The 22,001-nt window shown below is 55.8% G+C and overlaps 1 protein-coding gene across 1 annotated transcript; it reads right to left on the reverse strand.

Moving 5' to 3' along the window:
* Positions 1-2,338: 2,338 nt before the first annotated feature.
* Positions 2,339-21,104, reverse strand: KLHL17 (kelch like family member 17). Its single transcript, XM_050322224.1, has 12 exons — positions 13,806-21,104; positions 12,574-12,828; positions 12,052-12,173; positions 11,385-11,606; positions 10,303-10,419; positions 9,721-9,934; positions 9,493-9,637; positions 8,887-9,054; positions 8,488-8,576; positions 7,519-7,592; positions 6,554-6,735; positions 2,339-6,008 (listed from the first exon to the last, which is right to left on the reverse strand). Exons 1-12 carry the CDS (start codon positions 13,837-13,839, stop codon positions 5,780-5,782), a joined length of 1,851 nt encoding a protein of 616 aa, XP_050178181.1. The 5' UTR covers positions 13,840-21,104; the 3' UTR covers positions 2,339-5,779.
* Between the last annotated feature and the right edge of the window lie 897 nt (positions 21,105-22,001).

Below are 22,001 nucleotides of genomic sequence, written 5' to 3' on the forward strand. Positions count from 1 at the left end.
CCAGAGAATTCACATCAAAGAGTTTAAAAGACCTGAACAGAAAGGTTCTGGGTTGCAGGAAGTCTTGCAGCCCCACGGAATTTGCAAAGAAATTGCATAAGTTAACAGGGATATCAGTATTTCCATGGGTAAAACAACCACCCCAGTTAATTACAGGTTTGTCAGTTGACGCTGATTCCTGGGAAAATGATGTAACAGCTGTGAGGGAGTTGGATTAACTTTAAGGATTACAGGAGGAGAATGTAATTAATACAAATCAACACGGGGTTGTGGAAATTAGATCTTGTCAAACCAATTTGATTGATGGCACATTCGAAAAATGGATCAGATTTAGTTAATATGAATAACAGTGACCCAAGCAATTACCATAAAACACGTGATGTGACATATCTACACGTTACTTTAGGAAGGCTCTGAAGCACTACAAAGGCTGTAAATCCATAAATCTGTTATAGGCTTGGCCAGCCAGGGAGAGACAACAGTGACTGTGAGCATGGCCTGTCCTCTGGGAGGAGGGCAGGGAGCAGGTTTTGCCTCCTCCCCATTCCCAGGGACAGTCCAGCAGCTCCATCTTGCAGCGGAGAGGCTGCAGGGATGTGGTGATGCTGGAAGCACCAGCCTGGGGAACACACCTGGGACACACAGCTGGGGCACAGAACCAGGAGGGGTGCAGAGAAAGTGAAGGTGGACGAGCTGAAGCTGGAAACACGGCGTGCATTTTAACAGGAAAAGTTATTTTTTACCACCACAACTCCCAGAGCACCTGGTGAGTCCCAGGTGATTTCTGCAAGAGGGGATTTTTAAAACCAGGAGAGGATGTTTTCCTAGACAATCTGTTTGAATCAAACTGGGATTGGCTATGTGAGGTCTTATGGACATATTGGGTGTGTTAGACTCTATTTGCATCTTACCTTGCAGAAACAAAATCAACATATTCCCCAAAAGAGGTGATTGCACAGAGAGAGCAGCTGATAACGGATATGCCATAAAATTTCTCCAAGCCTTCCCCATCTTTGACCTTTAAAAACAGGCTCTTTGTTCCCCTCCCCTTTCTGTCATATAATCCATTAACCCTTCCTGGCCAAGCAAAGCAACAGGACACCCCTCCAGAGGGCCCCGGTCAGAAATTCCCTAATTTTTATGGCAGGGTGCTTCTGTGAGCTCTGTTCTCTGTGCACAGCTGGGAAACGACTATCTGACAGCACAGCACCTCCTGGCAGAGATCAGAAATTACAGCAAACAGCACCAACTGTGTTTTATTCAGGAAAAGTGTGATTCCTCTTAAGATCCGTGGCTAACACGGTCAGACTGTGACCAGAAACGTGCCGTTCCTCCAGCATGTTTGTTCTAAATAAAAACCTTACAGCTCAGAATGGTGACAGAACCACTGCAGGTCCTGCAAATACACATCACTTCGCTCGCTGGGACACCAGTGGCACCACCACAGATGGCAGGGCCAGGTGTGCCCAGTGGCTGAGCACAGTCCCCTCTCTGCGTGCTGGGCGCACCAGCTCGAGGGCACACTGGCTCTGCTTCCAGGAGAACCTGAACTGGAGGGAAGCAGCCTCCAGACTTCAGGAAGACTTGTGGAGCACGGCAGTTATTTATAGAAGCCCCAGACAGAAGCAGGAGCCTAGAGAGCAGCAGGAAAGGGGACACGGGCAGGGCCAGGCATTCCGACCGCGCGGCATCGTGGCTGAACCGCGGCACACACGCATGGGAAAGTTCCCTCCTGGGCCCCATGGGATGCTGCCAGGCAGTTCTCATTGCTCTTTTCACCCCCTGCACTCCCCACACCGTGAAATGGGCTCGACATTCCCCCCTGGGAAGCAGGGACTGGCAGCAGTTGGGAAGCAGAATGGGGCCGTCCAGCCCCTGGGCGAGCTGCGTGTGGCAGCTGGGGGTGCAGGAGGATGTTTCTCATCTGGTTTTCATTTCCACTGCAGGAAAAGCTGTCAACAGCACTGGGAGTCCTAGGGAGACCAAACTGGAATTTAATGGGCAGGGAGAGGTGTAAATCAGCCTGCCCTCTGAAGCCTCTATGCATTGAGTTGGGTTTTTCCCAGTGGTCTCCACCACCAGCAGCATCTTTGCCCTGCTCTTTCTCTGCGTTAGAGGGAATGTGGGCAGAGTGGTGGACGCTCCCAGCACAAAACATCCTCTCTGGGAATATGAAGCCCCTTGTCCACAGCAGAGCAGCCCCCCCTGCCCAGGCATCCAGCACCATCGGCCTTCCATGAGCATCCTTGCCTGGGGATCCTTCCCCTCCTCTGCCCAGGGCAATGCAGAGAGTGAGCCAGAGAAGTGAGAAGGAAGGAAGGATGCAAGAGGCAGGATCCAGTATTCAAGAAAATGTCTTTATTGTACATGTTGGCTTCTATTGCTTGTATCCCCTCCCCAATCCCATGTAGTGCAAAAAATTCCGAGAAACAGAGTTCCACATAAATAAGTCGGATAACTTACAGAGAAATCAAAGTGACGACGGTTTGACATGGATTGGACCAGGTCTGCCCAGCAGCAGTAGGACCAAGGGAACCTCTGCACCCTCGTCAGGGCAGGGGGTCCTGCCTGGCTTTGCTGCCTCACTGCAGACCAACACTGGGGTCCCTGGGCAGAACTGGAGCCCCCCTCCTCGGGGATGCCCCTCCGCTGGGAAAAGCTCACATGGGACATCACACAGATAAACGTTTTGGGTGAGACACCACGAACTAAGACTGGCAGAGAAGCCACACACAGGAGTTGACGGGTTCTCCTCCCCTCAGACAGGGTACTACGCACAGACAGACAGACACAGACACACGCCCCCTCTGAGGTCTCCTCCTCCTCCTCCTCCTCCTCTTCCTCCTCCTCTTCCTCAGCAAGGGACGTGCAGCACCAGAAGCGATTCCACCCTGGCATCCCCCAGGGCAGATGCTGACACCTCGTGTCCACACAGTGTGGGTCGGGGTGCTCTGGACCCCCACAGGCTGCTGGGGAACTGTTTTGCCCTTTCCTCCCTTCTCTCTCTTGCACAGTGAGCACCTGCATAGTTAGTACATCAGAGACACCAAAAAGGCTCCCTCCTCCCCGGGGTTCTGCTGGACGGGCTCAGTGGGATATTGCTCAGGGCCCAACCAAGAAGGGGCCAGGAGTCACACTGCCCCTTTCCCTGACCCTCGGGAGGCAGGGCAGCATCACACACCATTTTCAGTGTAAGGAGGCCAAGGGCACATGGCACAGAAATTCCCCCCAGCTGCTACATTTCTCGCTTCCCTCTGGGTTTGCTCCCAAGGCAGCAGCCCCCCTTCACGCTACAGCAGCCACAGCTGGACCAGATGCTGAACCACTGCTATAACAACTCATTCCTTGTTTGAAACCAGCCCTGTTTCCCCTCCAGCAGTTCCTCCCTGGCCCTGCAGTGCCCCTCTTTGCCGTGCCATGCTCCCTCCAGCAGCCTGGCTGGGCTTCGCTCTCCTTTTGCCATTCCTGACTCCTGCTGAGTTCTCAGCAGGATCTTGGAATGTCAGGCTAAGCCCAGCACCAGCACCTTCCACCTCTGGCACAGCCATGGGGCCTTTGGGCTGATCCTCCTTCCAAGAGGACCCTGGAGCCAGGGGCACCTTGAGTCGATACGAGCCCAGCAGAAGAGTAAAATCCTGATGTTGGTTCTAGGAATGGGATGGGAAGGGTTGAACCTCACTCAGGTTTAGGCACATGCACTAAACAGAGCAGACTTTGAACAAAGCAGATTCATCTGACCTTCTTAGGGCAGCCCACACTGACCAAGAGACAACCTGCACAGAGCCTGGACATTCACAGACCCCTCTGCACTACAGAGGAACAGGAGAGCTGCTGAGCTGTGGCAGGCTGGGCAAGTGAGAGGGGGACAAAAAGCAAATTTAGAGTTCTGTTCTAAAAGCCAAAAAGGCCTCCTCAGCCTAAGAAGACCAGGCTGTCCCTGGGGACTGGGTGGGGAGGGAAGCAGCTCAGGTTTTCAGAAGCTGCTGGTAATTTCAGGTGCCCAACGTGAGGCACTGTGAGTGGGCTTGTAAAGCATGTCAGTGGGCTCATAAAACATGCAGGCATCTGTCCAGGAGAAGTCAGATCGCCAAAAAAATTGTCTTAAGCTGGGGAGTCCCTGTTTCATCTCAAACTCTCCTTTTACACACCCCTCTCCCCCCCAAAAAAGAAGAAATCTCTCGCCACTTGAAAATTCAGGCCAACAAATCCCCACCACGAGTGAAATCTGAGCCCTGTGAATGAGAAACGAGAAGGAGCAGGGGGGAAAAGGGATAAAGGGATTAGTTCCAAACAGTTAGACCGTTTTCCCAACGCTACATTTGAACACTATTGAGGTACCAGTGGTTGAGTTATTCCTCTGTAATGTGGAGAACACCTGATCTGTGCCTCAGTCCACGGCTCACACGCACAGCACACGCACTGAAAACACCACCCCAGAGGCTCCACGGCACAGGTAGGTCTAGGATAGGCCTGTGACTTGCAGTACTAATTTATTCAACCTTCAGTTAATTAAAGTGGTTGCTTAATTGCCAGGGAGTCGCTAATTGCAAATGGTCTCTTCCGTGCTGCTTTCGCTGCACATTTGGTATCTCACACATGCACACACCCCACACATCCAGAGAGAACATCTTCCAGGACACAGGCATCATCTCCTCAACAAATGAGAAAAGTAATTGCATCCCTTCTGCTGCCTTAGAAGCAGATGGGATGGGGAATACCAGGGTAGCGTAGAAAACAAAGGGATATGAAGTCATTAAAAATTAAAATATTAGCATTCAAATAAAAAAAGGGCAAAAAAAATAATATCCAAAAGAAGTAATGCCAGGCAATCCTCCTCATTTAGAAGGCTGGACTGTTCTTCTCAAAGAACTGATACCTCTCCATAAACCCAGAATCTGCTTTGCAGAGAGGGGAACAGCAAACAGGTCAATCTGTTCCCAGTTTGAGCCAGGACCACATGCAGACAGCAGGCAGCCACCCAGTCCTTTGATGGCATGGATGCCACCAACAAGGTCACCCAACCCATCTGCCTGCCTTGGGACTCCCCAGAGCAATGGCTGGCTGGGATCTTGGGGGATGAGGTGGGGGCCAGCAGAGCATGGAAACACTGGAGGGTTCAGGGCGCTACGTCCAGATTTGCCTCCAAACCTCACCTCCTCCAGGCCCTGTCCCTCAGCTGGGCTTCTTCTGCTTGTGTATTTTTAAGGCATCAATGAGACACCATTGAGAACCATACAGCGGCCTCAGAGTCTTTAACAGTGCACGATAGGCTTGGTAGAGAGTTTGGCTACAGTGACATTCAGAGGAGCGGTGGTTGCACGTTCGCCGTGTCCTCGGCAGGAGCGCTGCCCACCCCGGCCACCCCACAGGGCTCCTGGAAGCCTCCAAGGCCGGCTGTGATCGTGTGTGGCACCGGCTGGATCCCGTGAATCCAAGAAGCAGCAATGGTTTACAGTTTTCCTCTCCCCAAAGGAGACGTTGAGCCCTCTGGGGCGAGCGGTGGGATGAGTCTGAGCGGAGCGGAGAGCACCCGGCTCCTCGCCCTCCGACCGAGGGTGCCCGTCCAGGAAGCACGTTTCTAACTGCTGTGGTGGTGCTGGTCCGATGTGTGCACCAAGAGCGGGGACAGCTCCGGGGTTCGCAGGAGTGCTGGGGCTGCAGGCACCAACCAGGACCTTCGCTCCCCTCCTACAGCGACCGGCTGCCCCTCGGGGCCGGCCTAGAGCCCTGCCAGGCACCCCCGTCGTCCCCTCGAGGTAAGGTACGTCCTGACTCTTTGTCAAAGGCTCGTCGAAGACACCGAGAGGGTGGGCGAGGAGGGGGGAGGGAAGTTGAGGAGTTCCAGCACAGCCACCCCCACGCTGCTGCGGCGGGTGAACATGCAGGACGCTGCCACCCACTTGTTGGTGCGGGGGTTGTACTTCTCGATGGAGTTGAGGCTGGAGCTGCCGTCGTTGCCACCCACGGCGTACAGCCACCCGTCCATGGCCACCAGGTCGTGGGTGCTCCTGCAAGGACCACGCAGACACCACAGCGGGGTGAGGCTCTGGGGTGCAAGGGGAGCTCAGTGCCTCAGGTAAAGCGGCCCCACAGAAGGAGTGCCCGGCCCCACAGTCGCCCAGAGGAAATGAACTAGTGGAGTTCAAGCAGAGTGCAGCACAGATTCTCAGGTCTGCCCCTTCACTCTGCCACTCTCATGCCACTGGAGAAGCGCCACCTCTAAACGACAAACTCTAGGAGCCCAAAATCCTCAGATTTGCAAGCCTTAAATTCTCCCACAGCCCCAGCAACATCTCCATGGGCTCAGCCAGCGGAACAACCTTCACAGCCACACAAACCGCTGGGAATAAAACCCTCTGCAGAACACCCCTGCTCTGCCCTCCTGGCCCGCACTCCAGCCCCTCTCAGCGCAGCAGGAGCGTGGCTGCCTGTGTGCAGCCAGTCACAAGCATCAGCCAAACCCTGGGAGTTTCATGGTTTGCAGCGCCAAGCGAGGCACGGCGAGATGGGATCCCCGCTCCTGCTGCCGCCAGGGCGGGGCACAGCTCCTTACCTGCGGATGTTCATGGGTGCCACGCTCTCCCACGTGTTGGTTTTGGGGTTGTAGCGCTCCACAGAGTTAAGGCAGCTGGTCCCATCGTTGCCCCCAGCCACGTAGAGCATCCCCTCCAGCACGGCCACCCCCGCGCTGCTCCGGCGGCTCAGCATGTTGGCGATGGGTGTCCAGGTGTTGATCTGGGAACAGGCGATGTTTGTTCAAACCAGCCAGGAGAACAATAATTTTTCACCTATCCCTGGCCAAATCAGCCCTGTGTTGTTGGTCCTGCTCTAACCACACAGCTCCTGGCATAACGGTCCTCCCCCAAAAAGGATTTCTGGAGGGAATCCACTTCTTTCCCTTCCACTCTGCTGAGTGGCTCAGAAAGCGCTGTGGAAGCTGGCAGGAGCCCTGCCATCCCAGGGGCACAGAGATCCCTGTGCCAGGCCACCAGTCGTGTCACAGCTGAATCCCAGCCCGGTCATGGGGGTTGAGCTGTATCTATTTCAGATCTGTACAACTGTACAGCTCATGAAAAAACTTCCCTTTGATCTTTTTGCAGCAATCTCCCCTGCTCAAGCAGAGCTGTGAGTCCCCAGGCCCAACACATGTCCCCAGCCTGCCACACTCCCCGTTCACCACACTGGATCTGCACAGTGCAGGACCTCAGCTGGAAGCTGGAAACAGCTCAGAGCATGTACCAGCACTGTTCTTCCTACAGAACTCGAGCTGGCCTACAGGCAACAGGGTAGAGAGTGTTCTGGTGGCTGAAATCTCGCAGTGGTATCTCAGAGCCTGCATGGATCAACTTTGGCTCATTGTGCTCGGGATTGCGCCCTGGATTCTCTGTCCCTGTGGAAAATCTCGGGAAGGGGCTGATACCCACTCCTTGTTACAGTCATGCACAGTGGCTGAAGCCCTTTCAGGCACCCCAGAGGAGGGGAGAAGGAAAAATTTATCAAAATCTCCCTTGTATTTACCTGGGGCTCATATTTCTCTACCGTGGCTAAGTGGGATGAGCTGTCGTATCCCCCAACAGCATAGAGGTTGCCTTCTGCAAAGACAGTCACACAGGCACTGGAATTAGCTAAAGACATGGTCCCTGTCCCAACACAGGTCCCACAGCACTCCAGGTACCACCCTTTAGGTGCCCACACAGGTATGAGCTGAGCCTCCCGTGCCCCAGGCAGCCAAGCTCCTCTCAGCAGGGCTCCCCCGGCTCCCCTCCCCTTCCAGCACTGAGTGTTGTGAAATATTCATCAGGCAGTTTCTCTGCCACGCTCCAAGCTTCCCAGAGAACTCCTCTGCCTGCTGCTTCTTGACCTCCTCATCACAGGAGCTGCAAGTGCTCCCTGCTGGAGCGACGGGTTATTTTTAGCAGTGGAGGCTGGAGCAGGGGAATGCCAGTATTGGCTGTGGCAGGCACAGCGCGAGCTGGGGATGGAGGGGAGGGAAGCTCTGAGTCAGCACTGAGAGCTGAAACCAGAGAACAGGCCAGGGGAGAGGCACAGGGACACTGGGACACCGTGTGGCAGTTCTTGGGAAGGCGGGGAGCATCCCCAGGGAGGTCCAGCACCTGCTTGGGTGAGAGCGGGACTTGGCTCATCAGCAAAAGGACTGTCCTGCTTTCATACTGAAGGACTAGTAAGGTTGTCCCTTCCTTTTCTAGGGACAGGGGAGCTAGCCCCTTGCTCCAGAGTTGAAGGGGCACAAAGGGACAAGTTGTGGGGCCCCTCAGGAGTTGACTACAGAGCGTGATGAAACCCAGTTCCTCAGGACACTGAGGAGGAGGGCAGAGGCAGGCAGCGTGTCAGCACATGGCAGAGGGACTCACAGCTAAGGGAATCTCGGGAGAAGGGGCAGGAACTAGGACAGAACGTCAAAAGGAACCACCAGGAATGCAAGAGAGGCCGCACAGAAGTCCGTGAGGCCCTCGTGCCATCACCCACCTAGAGTTGCCACCCGGACGTAGCGTCTCCTGGTGCTCATGGCAGCGATGGATGTCCAGGTGCCTGTCAGAGGGTCGTACCTCTCTGCGCTGCAGCAGGCAGGGACACAGGAACATAAGGTGTGACACTGGAAAAGCCCAGGTCAAAGCTCTTTGACACAGGCCCTCAGGGGCAGCTCCCAAGGAAGCTCGGGAATAGGCAGGGAAAATAGGAGGGAAGAACTGACAAAGGCTGTGTTCTGTTGTGGCAGAGGGCTACCCAACAGTTTTTCCCTGTTGGATTGCAACACATCTACCCTGGGGTCAGTCCATGGGTGAGGAGCAGGGCTCCCAGGCTCCCAGTACCACGGACATTGCATGCACGAGCTGTGGAGGGGCCTGTAGCAAGGCAATCCCCTACCTGTTCAGGCACGAGGCCCCATCGTACCCCCCAGCAGCATAGAGAAGCCCATGAAGTGCTGCTACACCCAGGCAGCTCCTCCTGGTGCCCATGGACACCTCAGGTTGCCAGGAATTGGTGACAGGATCATAGGACTCCACTGTAGCCAAGTCAGAGGTCCCATCGTAGCTGTTGGGAGAAAAAGAGAGAAGCAGCTGCTCAGAGAAGCTGGGGCTGCCCCATCCCTGTGAAAGTGTTCAAGGCCAGGTTGGACGGGGCTTGGAGCAACCTGGGCTAGTGGAAGGTGTCCCTGCCTGTGGCAGGGGGTTGGAATGAGATCTTAAAAGTTCCTTCCAACCCAAAGCACTCTGTGATTCTGAGAGAAATGGGGTAGGATGGGGGACTGTGCTAGCCCAGGACACGACCACCACCAAACCAAGAGCTGGTGAACTCGCAGCTCCGAACCACAGGGCGGGGAAGGGGTTGCTACCCCAGCGATCCTGGATGGTGCATCCAGAGGTGAGCTCTGGGGAGGCTCTGCTGGCTGTCCCTGCTCCCGGGGCAGCTCTGTGCTGCTCTCCCCGCGGGCTCTGCTCACGCCCCCGCCACCTCCCGTGCCCTCCTTACCCGCCCACAGCGTAGAGCTTGTTCCCGATGGCCGCGACGCCCACCCTGGCCCTGCGCGTCGACATGGAGGCCACCATGTGCCACCGGTCCGTCCGCGTGTCGTAGGCCTCGCAGTCCCCGTGGATGGCAAACAGGCTCCCTCCACCTGGGAGGGAGGGCAAACAGAGCAAACCCGGCCCGTGGGGCCCCGGGATGGGGTCGGGGATGCGGGCGAGGGGGCTCCCTTACCCACGGCGAAGAGCACCGTGCTGGCCCCCTCGCAGCGCCGCGGCCTCGTCCGGCTGTTGCTCAGCACCCCCCTCTGCTCCGGCATGAGGTGGTACTTGAGGGCTTCGATCAGCAGGTCCTTGCACTCCGAGTGGTGCCGCACCAGCAGCTCCGTGTCCACGTTGCTCATGAGGAAGTCCCGGCTCAGCAGGGGCAGCCGGACGCACTTCATGAGCTGCGAGGGGAGAGGAGGCCTTTGGATGGGGATAGGGCAAGGGGGGGACAGGTTTAAGCTAGAAGAGGAGAGATTTAGGTGGGATATTCTTCACTGTGAGGGTGGTGAGGCCCTGGCACAGGTTGCCTAGAAAAGCTGTGGCTCCCCCATCCCTGGGAGTGTCCAAGGCCAGGTTGCAGCAACCTGGGAGAGTGGAAGGTGTCCCTGCCCATGGCAGAGAGGTGGAATGAGAGGACCTTTAAGGTGCCTTCCAATCTGGACTGGAAATGGTATGATGTGATCTGACGTCCCTCCAGCCGTGTCCCCACCCAGCCCAGGCACACTCAGAGCTGGTGGGTAGATCCAGGCCACCTCCCCAGCACACTCACCCTGGGGACGTGCTGTCTCCTGCTGTCCACATCATGTTTGACCCAGCTGAGCACAGCCCGGTACACCTCCTCCTCCGATGGCACATTGAGGCTGTCACTAGAAATGAGGTCCAGCACCTGCAGAGCAGGGTGGAAGGGGCAGTGTTGGTTGGTATGGACTGGGAGGAGAGGAGACATTCACACATTCCAAGGAACCAGCCCAGTGGAACAGCATTGCCAGAGGCAGAGCCCTGCCTCCTGTACACACTGGTGGCTCAAGGGTGCACAGCCCTGGGTCCCTCAAACCAGCAGGTGCAGCTGGTGTGGAGACAGCTCTGCCCTCAGTCATCCCCCCCAGCTCATCCCCCCCTTCTGTGGCAGAAGCTGCTGCAATTCCTGACACTTCCAATCAATGTCAGCGAGATCAGGCAGACGACTCTGCCTGCACAGGCCCCTTCAATATTTCATGGGACAGACCTGAGTGCCCTGGCTGGTCCCAGAGCACTCATTGCAAGGACTGTGGAGCCAGAGCAGGTGGAGATATGCACCTGCCCTCGCTGCCACGCACCCCCTGCCCCAAGAAGGGGTGAAAGGAGGTGTCTGGATCCTGCTGAGGGGCCACACAGGGTCAGGTGATGCAGAGCAAGGACCGGGGGTGCCTCCTGGCCAGGGCACAGCAGAGGAGCCAGGGGCCATCCTGACACATGATGAACAGCAGGAAACATTAGCTGAGCTCTGAATTAAACATCACAGCTACGTGACCAGGGCAGGCAGGACTTATTCCTTGGACTGTGTGCTCAGAGCTCACGTGGCAAGCACCAGTGACCAAAATTATCCTCCGTCCTACCCTCCCATCCTTAATTCCCATGGGATTAAGTTCTCTGACAGAAATCTTCCCACATATTGAACAGAGAGAACCAAAGCACATATATCTCCACTGAACAGAGAGGACCAAAGCACAGAACCTGGGTGTGTTCCCGTGCCAAACCCTGTCCCCTCAGTGCAGGTTCCTTGGGCTTTTGACGCACAGACTGCGCCTTCCAGGACAGAGCACGAGAAGCTTTGCTGCACCCACACCTTCACACTCCCATCAGGGGCCTCACCTGTTTAAGAGGCAGCAGCATGAACTCCTCTGTCTTGGACACCTCCACGAAGTGTTGGAGGACGTACTTGTGAGCAGACTTGAGGAGGTCACTGCAGGAGTGGGTGTCAGCAAAGCCCCGGATCCCCAGGCAGTTGGATGGGTCGAGCTGGCTGAGCAGGAACTTGCAGCAAGCATCCCGCACACCATTGAGCTGAAGCAGGCTGGCAGCAGGAAGAAGTGTCTGGCAGTGGGAAAGAAGGGGGGAAAAGAGAGTTTCCAGGGCAAGGAAACCATTTTCACCCTCGTCTCACTGCAAGCCACGAGCAGAACAAGGTTTACTGAGCGCCTTCAGGCACACAAGCGCAGGGAAGGAGAGAGCATTCCTTGTTTCCAAGAGAACTAAGGTAAAGAACAGCTGAGAAGGACACCCCTAACACCCCACAGGGCCAGGAGAATGGCAGGTGCTCAGGAATAGACCTGGGCATTGCACAGTGCTTTGAGGAGCCGTTCCCAGCACCTCTGGGCACGGGGAAGCAGGTGAACTCCCTGACCACTGCTAGATCCAGCTGCCTTCATGGAGAAAACAGCTGGCAGTGCTGAGCAGAAGGAGAGAAGGGTCCCCAGGAGGCGAGTCTCGTACAGAACAGCTTTGTGGAAGGGAGGGATTTGGGGGGGGAAGCTCCTACCTGCACGTTCCCCTCTCCCACCACGATCTCAGCCGTGTAGGCGTATTGCACCAGCTGCTCCAGGGCCTGGGGGTCGATGTCGTGCAGCGTCACGTGCGTCTGGCGGCTCTCACTCATCTCATCTGGGGCAACACAGACACAGCAATGAGCAAAAATCCCTCTGCAGGACTTGTTTCCCCACAGGAGGGTCTAACCAAGCCTCCACAGAGCAGCCCAGGAAGGTCTTCTGCCCCTCTCTTAGCAAGGAGGAGCAGCTGTGTGCTCTAGGGAAGAGGGTCCAGCTCTGCAGGAGGGGCATCAAGACACCTGTGCAGGGGTTATGGGCACAGGCATTCAGGGCAGGGAGTCAAAAGAGGAATATTACTGCACTTCCTCACTGAAATGAGACACAGTGGCACTGCAATTCCATAGGGCAGGGCAGTGAGAACAGGGAGCAGGGCAGAAAGCGAAGGGGTTGGCAGAGAGCAGAGGGTTTGGAGGGCGGGGAGAGCCCGACCACGGCGAAGAGGGGACTCTACTTGCTTGTGAACATGGCGTGGAAGTACGGGCTGCACGACGCCAGCACCACCTTGTGGGCCTTGATCTCCTTGGTGCCCACATGGAGCACGATGTCGCAGAGCAGCCCCCGCTGCCTCATGCGGTTCATGCACACGAAGGCATCGTGGTAGTGGCGCTTGGAGTTGTGGGAGATGCTGTGCCCGTCGCGGTTGAGGAGCTGCACACCCCCTTCCATGGCTGCAGGAGGGAGCTGGGGGGGTTTTCCCCTTCTCACCGGCTCTGGCATGGGGGGAAAAACAAAGTATTAGCCAGGCAGGAACAGCTCTAGCCCCAAGCAACCCCCAGCACTGCTCGAAGACCCTGTGCAAGAACAGCTCGAACCAGCCCCTGCCAGGGAAATGTTGTCCTGCTCACCTGGGTTCAAACTGAAAGAAGAAAATTCAGGTTTGAGATTAGGAAAAAATTCTTCCCTGTGAGGGCGTTGGAGCTCCAGGGATCCCCTTGTCGCTGCCTGTGTTAGAGTTTCAGCAAGGAAGGAGAGAAAAGAGAAGGCTTTGGGGTGACTGAATTGTGGCCATCCAGTACCTGAAGGGAACCTACAAGAAAGAGGGAGAGGGACTTCTACAAGAGCATGGAGTGACAGGACAAGGGGGGATGGCTTCAAACTGCCAGAGGGCAGGGTTAGATGGGATACTGGGGAGAAATTCTTCCTTGTGAGGGTGGTGACGCCCTGGCACAGCTTGCCCAGAGAAGCTGTGGCTGCCCCATCCCTGTGGAAGTGTCCAAGGCCGGGTTAGACAGGGCTAAGAGCAACCTGGGCTAGTGGAAGGCGTCCTTGCCCATGGCAGGGGGGTGGAACTCGTTGATCTTTAAGGTCCCTTCCAACCCAGGCCATTCTGTGATTCAATGATTCTACAAAAAAACCCAAAAACTGCCTAATCAGGGAACAAGGGCATTTATTTGTGCTGAGACATTTTCTCCCCACACAGTTTCCACCCAGGCTGCTCCCGCTGTTTCCAAAGGCGTTTGGCTGTCTCCGTGCCAGCATCACCCGAAAGGTGGGGGAGTGAGGAGGGAATGACTGAGCAGCGGGAGGAAGGAGGGGGAGGGAGCAGGAGAAAAAAGGCAGCTTGAATAAAAAATAAGGCCGTGTGCTGCACGCGTGCGCCTGCCCCCGCATCCCTGCGGCGAGAGAATCCCCTCAGCCTCCCCTCACACCTCCACCCGCCGTGCCGGGCCTAAAAATAGAAACCCACCGCTCTGTGCCTGCTCAGCCACGGATGCAGCCATCTATTCCTGTTTTAAGTAGCGGTTGTATCACGTACTAGAGTCTGGGGGAGGAAAAAAAAAAAGATGAATAAACATGTTTCCTGAGCGGAGAGGAGCCTGCGATGCCCTTTTCTATTTGCATCATCCTGTGTGATACGAGATTCCTCATTTCGCTGGCAGCGGGGAAGGCTCAGGGGCACACAACAAAGGCAATGCCTGTTGATGCTTTCCAGTTGTGAGAGTAGGATGCCACGGTGCCCTTGACAGGAAAGAAGGGCCCGTGAGGTCACTGCCCTTCTCCCACACCCCTGGGAAAGCTGCGGCATCCCCAGGACACCCTCTCTCTCTTAATTCATGTGTGGACATAAGAGATGCCCTCACAAAGGAGGTTTATAGTTATAAACATCTCTGCCTGGGCTCCAGAGGTCCTTTCCTAGAGCTGGTTTAGGGCAGAGAGCACATTTATTCCCACATTCCCACCTTTATTCCCATCCCTAGCTGCAAGCCCACGGGTTTTCCTCATCTGCTTGAGCTGGTTTCTCTGTGTAACACACTGCTTGAGCATACTCATCCCCATCAGTATTTAAGTCGTGTTCCAGCTCTAAAGCACTCGCCTCATCCCTCCAGGGTGCTGGGAGTGAGGGACAGGAGCTCCCAGCTCCACAGCAGCGCGGGGACAACACAGGACAGGGCAGAGGAGCTGGGAAAAGGTGGGATTTCTCCTCCTGTGCTCTGGGAGACTTGTGAGGACGAGGTTTGCCACCCCAGAGGAGCACAAAGCTGGGCTCCAGCGGTCAGGGGAGGGACAGAGAGGGCACAGCAGGCTGAAGGTGGCTGCGGCCGACGCACTGGCACGGCAGGAATCAAACGCGTTTCCAAAGAGTCGGAAGCGCTGGGCTCCCTTCCCAGCCCTGCCACTGAGTCACTGCGTGACTCTGGGCAAGTACAAATGCAGGATGACAAGGGGTGACATTATCTTTCCTTGCAATGATTCTCATCCCCTCTCCAGGCACACCTCCCTGCTGTCACTGGGACTCTGAGGGGCCACCCTGACCTACACCCCCTCTCTGTCATCTGGTCTCTGATGTCACCAAGCAGGGAGCAGGGCCAGAGGGAGATGCCACCCCACTGCCACTCGGCTCCATGAGCATCCCCACAACCAGGGGACAGTCCCACAGGCAGCCTGAACCAGCTCTGCTGGATGGGTTTTGGCTGCAGCCACACTGCAGCCTCAGCAATCCAGCTCTGACTCACCTACCCACCAGCCCCTCCTGAAGCCCTGGCATGGGGCTGGTCGAAGGTTTGAAGTGGGTACAGCCCCTTCAGTCCCACTTCCCACCGTCCCTTCTGCTCCACAATAACTTGTTCCCATCAGAGCTCTTTTGCTTTAATGGATCAGAATACATAACCAGTGGGGGAAAAGGAAAGGAACAGAAAGGAACACCTCACTGCTACTCATGCTGCTCCCAGCACTGAACTCCCCACTGGCAGCACTAAATATTCCTTATTTCCTTGCTAGAACTTCATTCCCAGGAAATGAAGGCCTGCTAAGATGTAATTAATGGGGAACAGTGCCTGGACCACAGAAGACAGTGAAGCAGTGTCCAGAGCTCCAGAGGGGGGAAAGGAAACACAAGCCCACTTTTGTGGAGCGCACAGCAGCAAGGAACGCACGTGTCACGCGTCGGCCGGAGCGGATGCGGTGCCTGACTTGTAATAACTCGGAGGTTATGGCAAAAAAAAAAAAAAAGGGGGGGGGGGAAAGGGAAAAAAAAGGAGGCGTTTGTTTGGCTTCCATGCGACAGAGCGTGGCCATGCATAACAGCTCTGTTAATTAATGCAAATGATCCCTGCCCCCAAAGGCAGGCCTGTTCTCTCCGCACAAAAAAACCCATATTTTGCTGGGAGTGAAAAGAAGTGTGCTGAACAATAAACAGGGAGCAGAGTATCCTCCAGGGAGGAGTTCCGAGCCTGCCCTTTCCCCAGGAAGGCCCTGGAGAATGGCTTTTTGTTGACAGCCTGGATGGGGATTCTGTGTCTGGCAGGCGAGCTGGGAGACTGCAAGGAAACATCCTGTGCAGCTGGTCAGATGTCTGGGGACGAGGCTTTGCTGTGGATGAGGGGACATCCCCTACTCCAAGGCATTGCCATGCCCTAAGGCCTGACACACAGTCATCCTTAAATCCATCACCTCCACGGGTGCCCTATCCCCGTGTTGATATCCCAGTAAGCCACTTACAAAGCCCTGTTTTGTGAGCACATCGTTGCATCTCCCACAGAAGTGCTGCCCTCCCCTCATTCCTGGGCACTGGGGGTCCCTGTTTTTGCCTGCAGACCTCCTCTGGCTCAGCCCTAGGCAGGCAGGGGCTGCTGGCAGTGCTACTCTGCTGTGCCCAGCAGCTTCAGATCTCCATTCCCAGTGCTGGAGCCAGAGCAGTGGCCCCACAACAGCACAGAACTCACCCAGGGATGGAGCAACAGCATGGATCCCTGGGGAAGGAGGGGATCACAGTGGAGTCACAAGCAGCAATCACTCCTTCCAAGTGCATCTCCATCTCCCCTGCACCAGAAATCAGAATTCTCCTTTTTAATCCCCTCTGAGAGGATTCACAGCCCGTTTTCCAGTCCAGCATTCCCCAAAGAACTGAAACGTGCAGGAGCAGACTGGGGCAGCCTGGGGGGGGCACAGGCAAAGCCCTGCCCAGCTGTGGGGGCGGGCACAACTTCCCTCCTGGGAGCAGGGCTGGGAAGACGACGTGCTCCTGTGTTCCTGCAGACTCTTCCTTTCCCTTCCACAGCCAAGGGACACAAACAGCTGAGCTGGCAGTAACAACAGAGGCTGTTGAGCTGTAAGGCCATTAACGGAGCTCGTGCCAGCATCCAGAGATGCAGCTGAGCTCACCGCACATTTCACCTTCCTTACAGCTTTGTGGAGACCCCAAATTTGGCTGAGCCGACCCTTTTGTGGAACCCCTCCGTGGCTCTGAAGCCCACTAAGCAGAAGCTTTAAAACTACCAGACAATTAGCAGCATTTTTGCATCAATAATCAGATGCCAGGGCTGTTTTCACAGGCTACAGCAGATATACACTGCCCTTACACCTCAAGCCTGGATATCCCAAATTTTTCCTTCTTTCAGAGGGCCTGGCCCTGCCTATTACAAAACATATTGTGTTCCTACCTTTCCTGCTCCCTTCCCCACAGTAAACACAAGCAAAGTGGACTGGGAATCATCCAGTTATATATGCCCTGGACTCAGATGCAACGCAGGCACTAAATCCAAGGCACTTGTCCCCACCAGGGCATGTCACATTAGTGTCACTGATGCAGGTAGAAAAATCTGCTCACTGCAATGCTTCGGGGTTCAGTCCCTCCTCAGGCCCTGTAAAGGCTTTGCCTGGATCCAGGGAATTCAGGCAGGCACTGACAGTGTGCAGCAGCTCACATTCAGCCTTTCTAATACAAGGTTCATTGCCTGTTCAGTCTAGGAGAGTCAGCAGCTGGAAGGAAGCAGAGGGAGGAAGCCGGTTCAGGACCAGGGAACGAGATGCTCTGAACTGTGGGTCCTGCAAGGGCTGATTTGCAGCTGCACCTTGGACAGGGGTCAGGGCTGAAAACGTTGATGGGAAGCGTGACACAACGTGGCAAAGGGAGCTCTGCCTTCAGGAGGGACACTAGAAGTGGGAAGGTGGTAATTTCAGCCCAGACTGAGGGCTTGGACACCTTGGAGCCCTCTGCCAGCTCCTGACGGAGCTGAGAACACACAAGCAGGGCGAGGAGCAAGGATGAGCACACACCCAGCCCCAAACACCTCTCCCCACCTCCTCTCCTCCCTGCTGGTCCCTCTGCCAGCCCTGCCAGCCCTTCCCCAAGCCCCCCTGCTGCGGGTGGGAGCCGAGGCACTCGCTGCTCCTGCGGATCCACGGGATTAATCTGCTCTGAGCCAGCCTGAAGGCAGCACCGGGGCACCGCAGACAGCGCTGAGTCTGCAGGACTGAGAATCCCCAGCTCTCTCAGTAGGGTTTGGTGTTTTTTTTTTTTTTTTTTTGGTGTGGTGGTTGTTGTTGTTTTTTTTTTTTTTTTTTTAAATGAATTAGGCATAACTGACACGCACTGAATCCTCCTGTCTAGACATCTGCAGAGAAGTGACAAGCTGCCAGAGAGGATGTGGAGCCTCTCTGGCAAAGGGGGTGGGGAGGACGGGGAAAAGCTGCACGCAGTTGCCAGCTCTACAGCACAGAGACAGTGCTGGCTCCAGGCAAGAAGGGCATTCAGCACACTGACCTCGGCGGTGCCTTTCAGCAACTCAGTGGGTTGTAATCAATCGGCCCCCTCGTGCACACAGGAGGGCTGGAGGTCTTTTCTAATTAAAGCCTCGCTCCCCAGTACTCCTGGGGAGCTTTGTTTGGAAGCTCAGCTCAAAGTTGCTCTCAAGTCATGCTCAGAAGAGCTTCAGCTGTGGGAGGAGGGAGCCTCAATGCACTGGGACATTCTCATACCTGAGAGAGATGAAGGGGCATCCAGCCTGCTTGGCGCCCACCTGGGTACACAACCTTCTCCCTCACTTCCCAAAGGCAGCAGCTCTTCCTGCAGACATCCTCAAATTTAGCTTTCTCCTTCCTTATTTTGCTGCTCCAAGCAGGACTCCATGCTTGAGGGATTTAGAGGCATCTGTGCTAAGGTTTGGGTCATTTTCAAGTAATTGGCTGTGAGGGCCAGGACCCGAATGGGTTTGGGACTGCTGAATTCACAGGTTAGGGAGGAACAAGAAATGGAAATGGATTCATGCCTTGAGATGCTCAGCAAAACGTGCAGTTCTCCAGCTGCCCTGGGGTCACACAGGAGTTCCTCCAGTCCAGCACAAAGCACACCAAGGCCTAAGTGAAATGAGCCCTTTGACTCTCTCAAGGACTGAAGATGTGGGTTGTGTCCTAATTCCCCCTTCCCAGCGTCCCCCAGTGGGCACGGGAGAGGAGCTACTGTCGCACCCAGAGCTATTTTTTGGCACCAGCAGTGCCAAACCTCCACACACAGGCATAAAGCAAATCCCCTCTCCAGGCAGCAGTGCTAATCACCATCTTCAGCTGCACTGCCCATCACTGTGGTATTCCTGGCTCTGCCTTTCCCTGGATGACAGACATCTCTGTCCCCAGCTCATTTTTCAGACAGGTAAACACAAGATGAGAGCGCTCAGGTCACTGGAGGCAGCCTGTATCCGAGCACCTCCACATTCCTGGCTCCTAGACTTGCCCAGGAACCCCCTCTCTGCCTGCAACATCCTTGTCCAGCAGCTGTTTATAAAGAGGGATTATGCCCTTTTACCTGTCTGCTGTGCAAGGTGATGGTGGCTCGAGGAGGTGGGGCAGTTCAGAGCAGGTCACTCGTGCTCAGCAGTGCCCTGATGTCAGACAAGAGAGACGGATTTGGGGAGGCCCAGCAGGAGACACCAACCTGGCTTCTAAAGGCAAGGCTGACCCCATGACACGGGTCAGCTTGGCCTGGCGGCTCCAGAAGCGGGGAAAGGAGGAAAAAGCACTCGGATCTGCTGGCTGCAAACAAGCAGGCACATCTTCTACAGACGGGCGAGACGTGGAATAATTCTGCTCGTCAAGTGCTGCCCATGAGTGACTCTCCAGACCAGGAGGTCACCAGAGGAGGTCACCACCTTGCACCCTGGCTCACCCCTTCCACAGGACCCACACCACGTTCCTGGAGGGTTTACAAAGCCTCCTGCCAGCCCCTGTTGTAGTGTGGGCTGGCAGCGTAGACGTACCAGACCTGATCCACATCTCCTCCTCTGAACAAGCTCTGAGCTTCACACTGTGGAGCAGTGGGAACCCGTTTTCAAGCCAGAAAACAAGAGAATTCCCTCACATCTTCTGGCAGGCAGCAGCACAGGCCACATACAGGAAAACTGAGCTATGAGGAGCACGTGACATAATGGCCTTGAGCTTGCTGGTACAACTGGGGGCCTGCCAAGGCCCTGGGAATTTCAGCTGAAGGAGCTCGAATTCCTGCCCCTGAGGAGTCACATCCTTTAGAGGTTTGCAGCCAGTTCCAGCAGGCCAGACAGAAAGGATGAAGCCCCTCGAGCCTCCCAAGCCCAGCTTGCCTAAGGGTTTGGAGGCAGGGCTCCAGCACCTGAGGAAATCCAGAAGCACTGAGACTTCAGTGTTTTTTAAGCTGCTGAGCCTGAAATGCAGCAAAACAAGCCCAGAACCCAGAACAGTCTCCCCAGCAGGTCTCCAGCCTTCAGAGCACTGCTGCCTTGATTCCCACATGCCACTCCACCTCCAGAGACCAGGACTGATGCTGAGGGAGCAAGGGCAGATGGCCACTGTCTTTGCTGGCAGAACAAAGACGTTCCACTGCCACCCCCACCACGCTGACCTCAGCTGACAGGAAGCATCAGGGACCATCCACAGCTACCCAAGATGCTGTGGAGCAACTCCATTTGGATCCTGGGCTATCAAGCCAAGAGAGCAGGTGCCTGTTACGCCTGCCAGCTCCTGGTGTGCTCTGAATTAGATGCTATTTGCTGTGATTCATTAATCAGTCAGTGCTCAGGAAGGAAACTCAGATCTCTACACCCAACATCCCTGAGTCTTACTCACTGCTATGCTGAATAAAGGGTTTCCAGCAGATGTTCACGGGCCAGGAGAGAAACTTGGGATGCAGAGGGAGGAGATTCCACAGAGATGCTTGTTTAGCTGTAGGGATCATAACCAAAAGGCCACTGTCCTCTGAAGTGTTAGTGAGCCCCAAAACAGCAAAGCTGTAACAGAGCAGCATCTCCTGGTGCAAAAGGCCAGACTGCTGGGATCAAAAGCACCCAAATATCCACGTGTTGCTGAATCACTCCAGAATCACTCCAGACCTCCCTCCTGGTGGTCTCCAGCAATGGAGAACCCCCCAAAACGGTGCTATGGGACAGCAGAAGGAGAAGCCAAAGGAGAGCTCTCTTCCCGTGCAGAGAGCCCATCAAAGCAAGGCCACTGCTTCTGCAGTCTGAGCCTGGCACAAAGCCTGGTCGGTGGCCAGGGCAGAGACACACAGAGAGCAGGGATGGACACACAGAGCAGGGACAGACACCCCTCCTTGCCGTGGGGAAGCTAAAGTCCCAAGGCTGTCATTCCCTGGAGAGGGAGGCATTTGCTCAGCCAGCAGTACCAAAGCAGCTGCCTGCCTGGCCTGCTGCTCCAGGACCAGCTCCAGCAGCAGCAGCAGCGATGCTGTAGCTCAAGGAGAGCCCTCTGCCCTGACAGTCACTGCAGAGGCCACAAAAAAGCTGCGTCCCACTTCCCACCGCTCCCCCCCCACCCCCAACCCCGACTCCCAAGTTTCCAGAAAACCCGAGGCAACATTTCTCCCCGTGTCCTTCAGCTCCCCCGTCACCAACGAAACACTGATACCCGTGTGCTTCCACCGAGGGCAAGGAACACCGCGGCCAGGCCAGACCCCTCTCTGCGGCTGCTCCCCGGGCTCCGGAGCTGCGGCTTTTCCCTTCACCAGCGGGATCTCTCCAGGACTCGGCAGAGGACAGGGGAAGGAGGGCACGCTCAGCACGGGGATGCTGCCGGCCTCGGCCACGGGGATGCCGCGGTGCAGAGGCTGGAGACGGCACCGGCTGTTCCAAACCTTTGGAAATGTTTTGGAAGCGGCACCGGTTGTACCGAACCTTTCCAAAGGTCCCCCCTCCCCGACCCCGACAGCAAACTTGCCCTCCTCCCAGGAGGGATGCGCAGGAGCAGCGGAGGGGGGAGATCCTCTCGGGGGTCCCCCCTGCTGCCTGTCCCCCCCACGTCCCAGTAACCCCTCCGGTTTGCCCCACACCCCATAAGCCCCCTGGCTGTCCCTCCTCCTGCAGGGTCCGGGTCCCCTGGCCATGCCGGGGACAGGGAAGGGAAGAGGAAGAGGAAAAGGGAGGAGGAGAGAGAAAGGGAGAGGGAAAGGGAGAGAAAGAAGAAGAGGGACAAGGAGAGGAAGAGGGAGGAGGAGGACAGGGAAAAAGAGAAGGAAAGGAAGAGGAAGAGAGAGGAGAGCGATAGGGAGAGGAAAAGGAAGAAGAAGAGTGAGAGAGGGAAGGAGAAGGAGAAGGAGGAAAGGAGGGGGGAGAGGAAAAAGGAGAGAGAGAAGGAGAGGAAGAGGAAGAAAGAGAGAGGGACAAGAAGAGGGAGAGGAAGA

Source organism: Myiozetetes cayanensis, unplaced genomic scaffold, assembly GCF_022539395.1.
Source record: "Myiozetetes cayanensis isolate MyiCay16 unplaced genomic scaffold, myiCay2020 scf28, whole genome shotgun sequence".
Taxonomy (NCBI): Eukaryota; Metazoa; Chordata; class Aves; order Passeriformes; family Tyrannidae; genus Myiozetetes; species Myiozetetes cayanensis.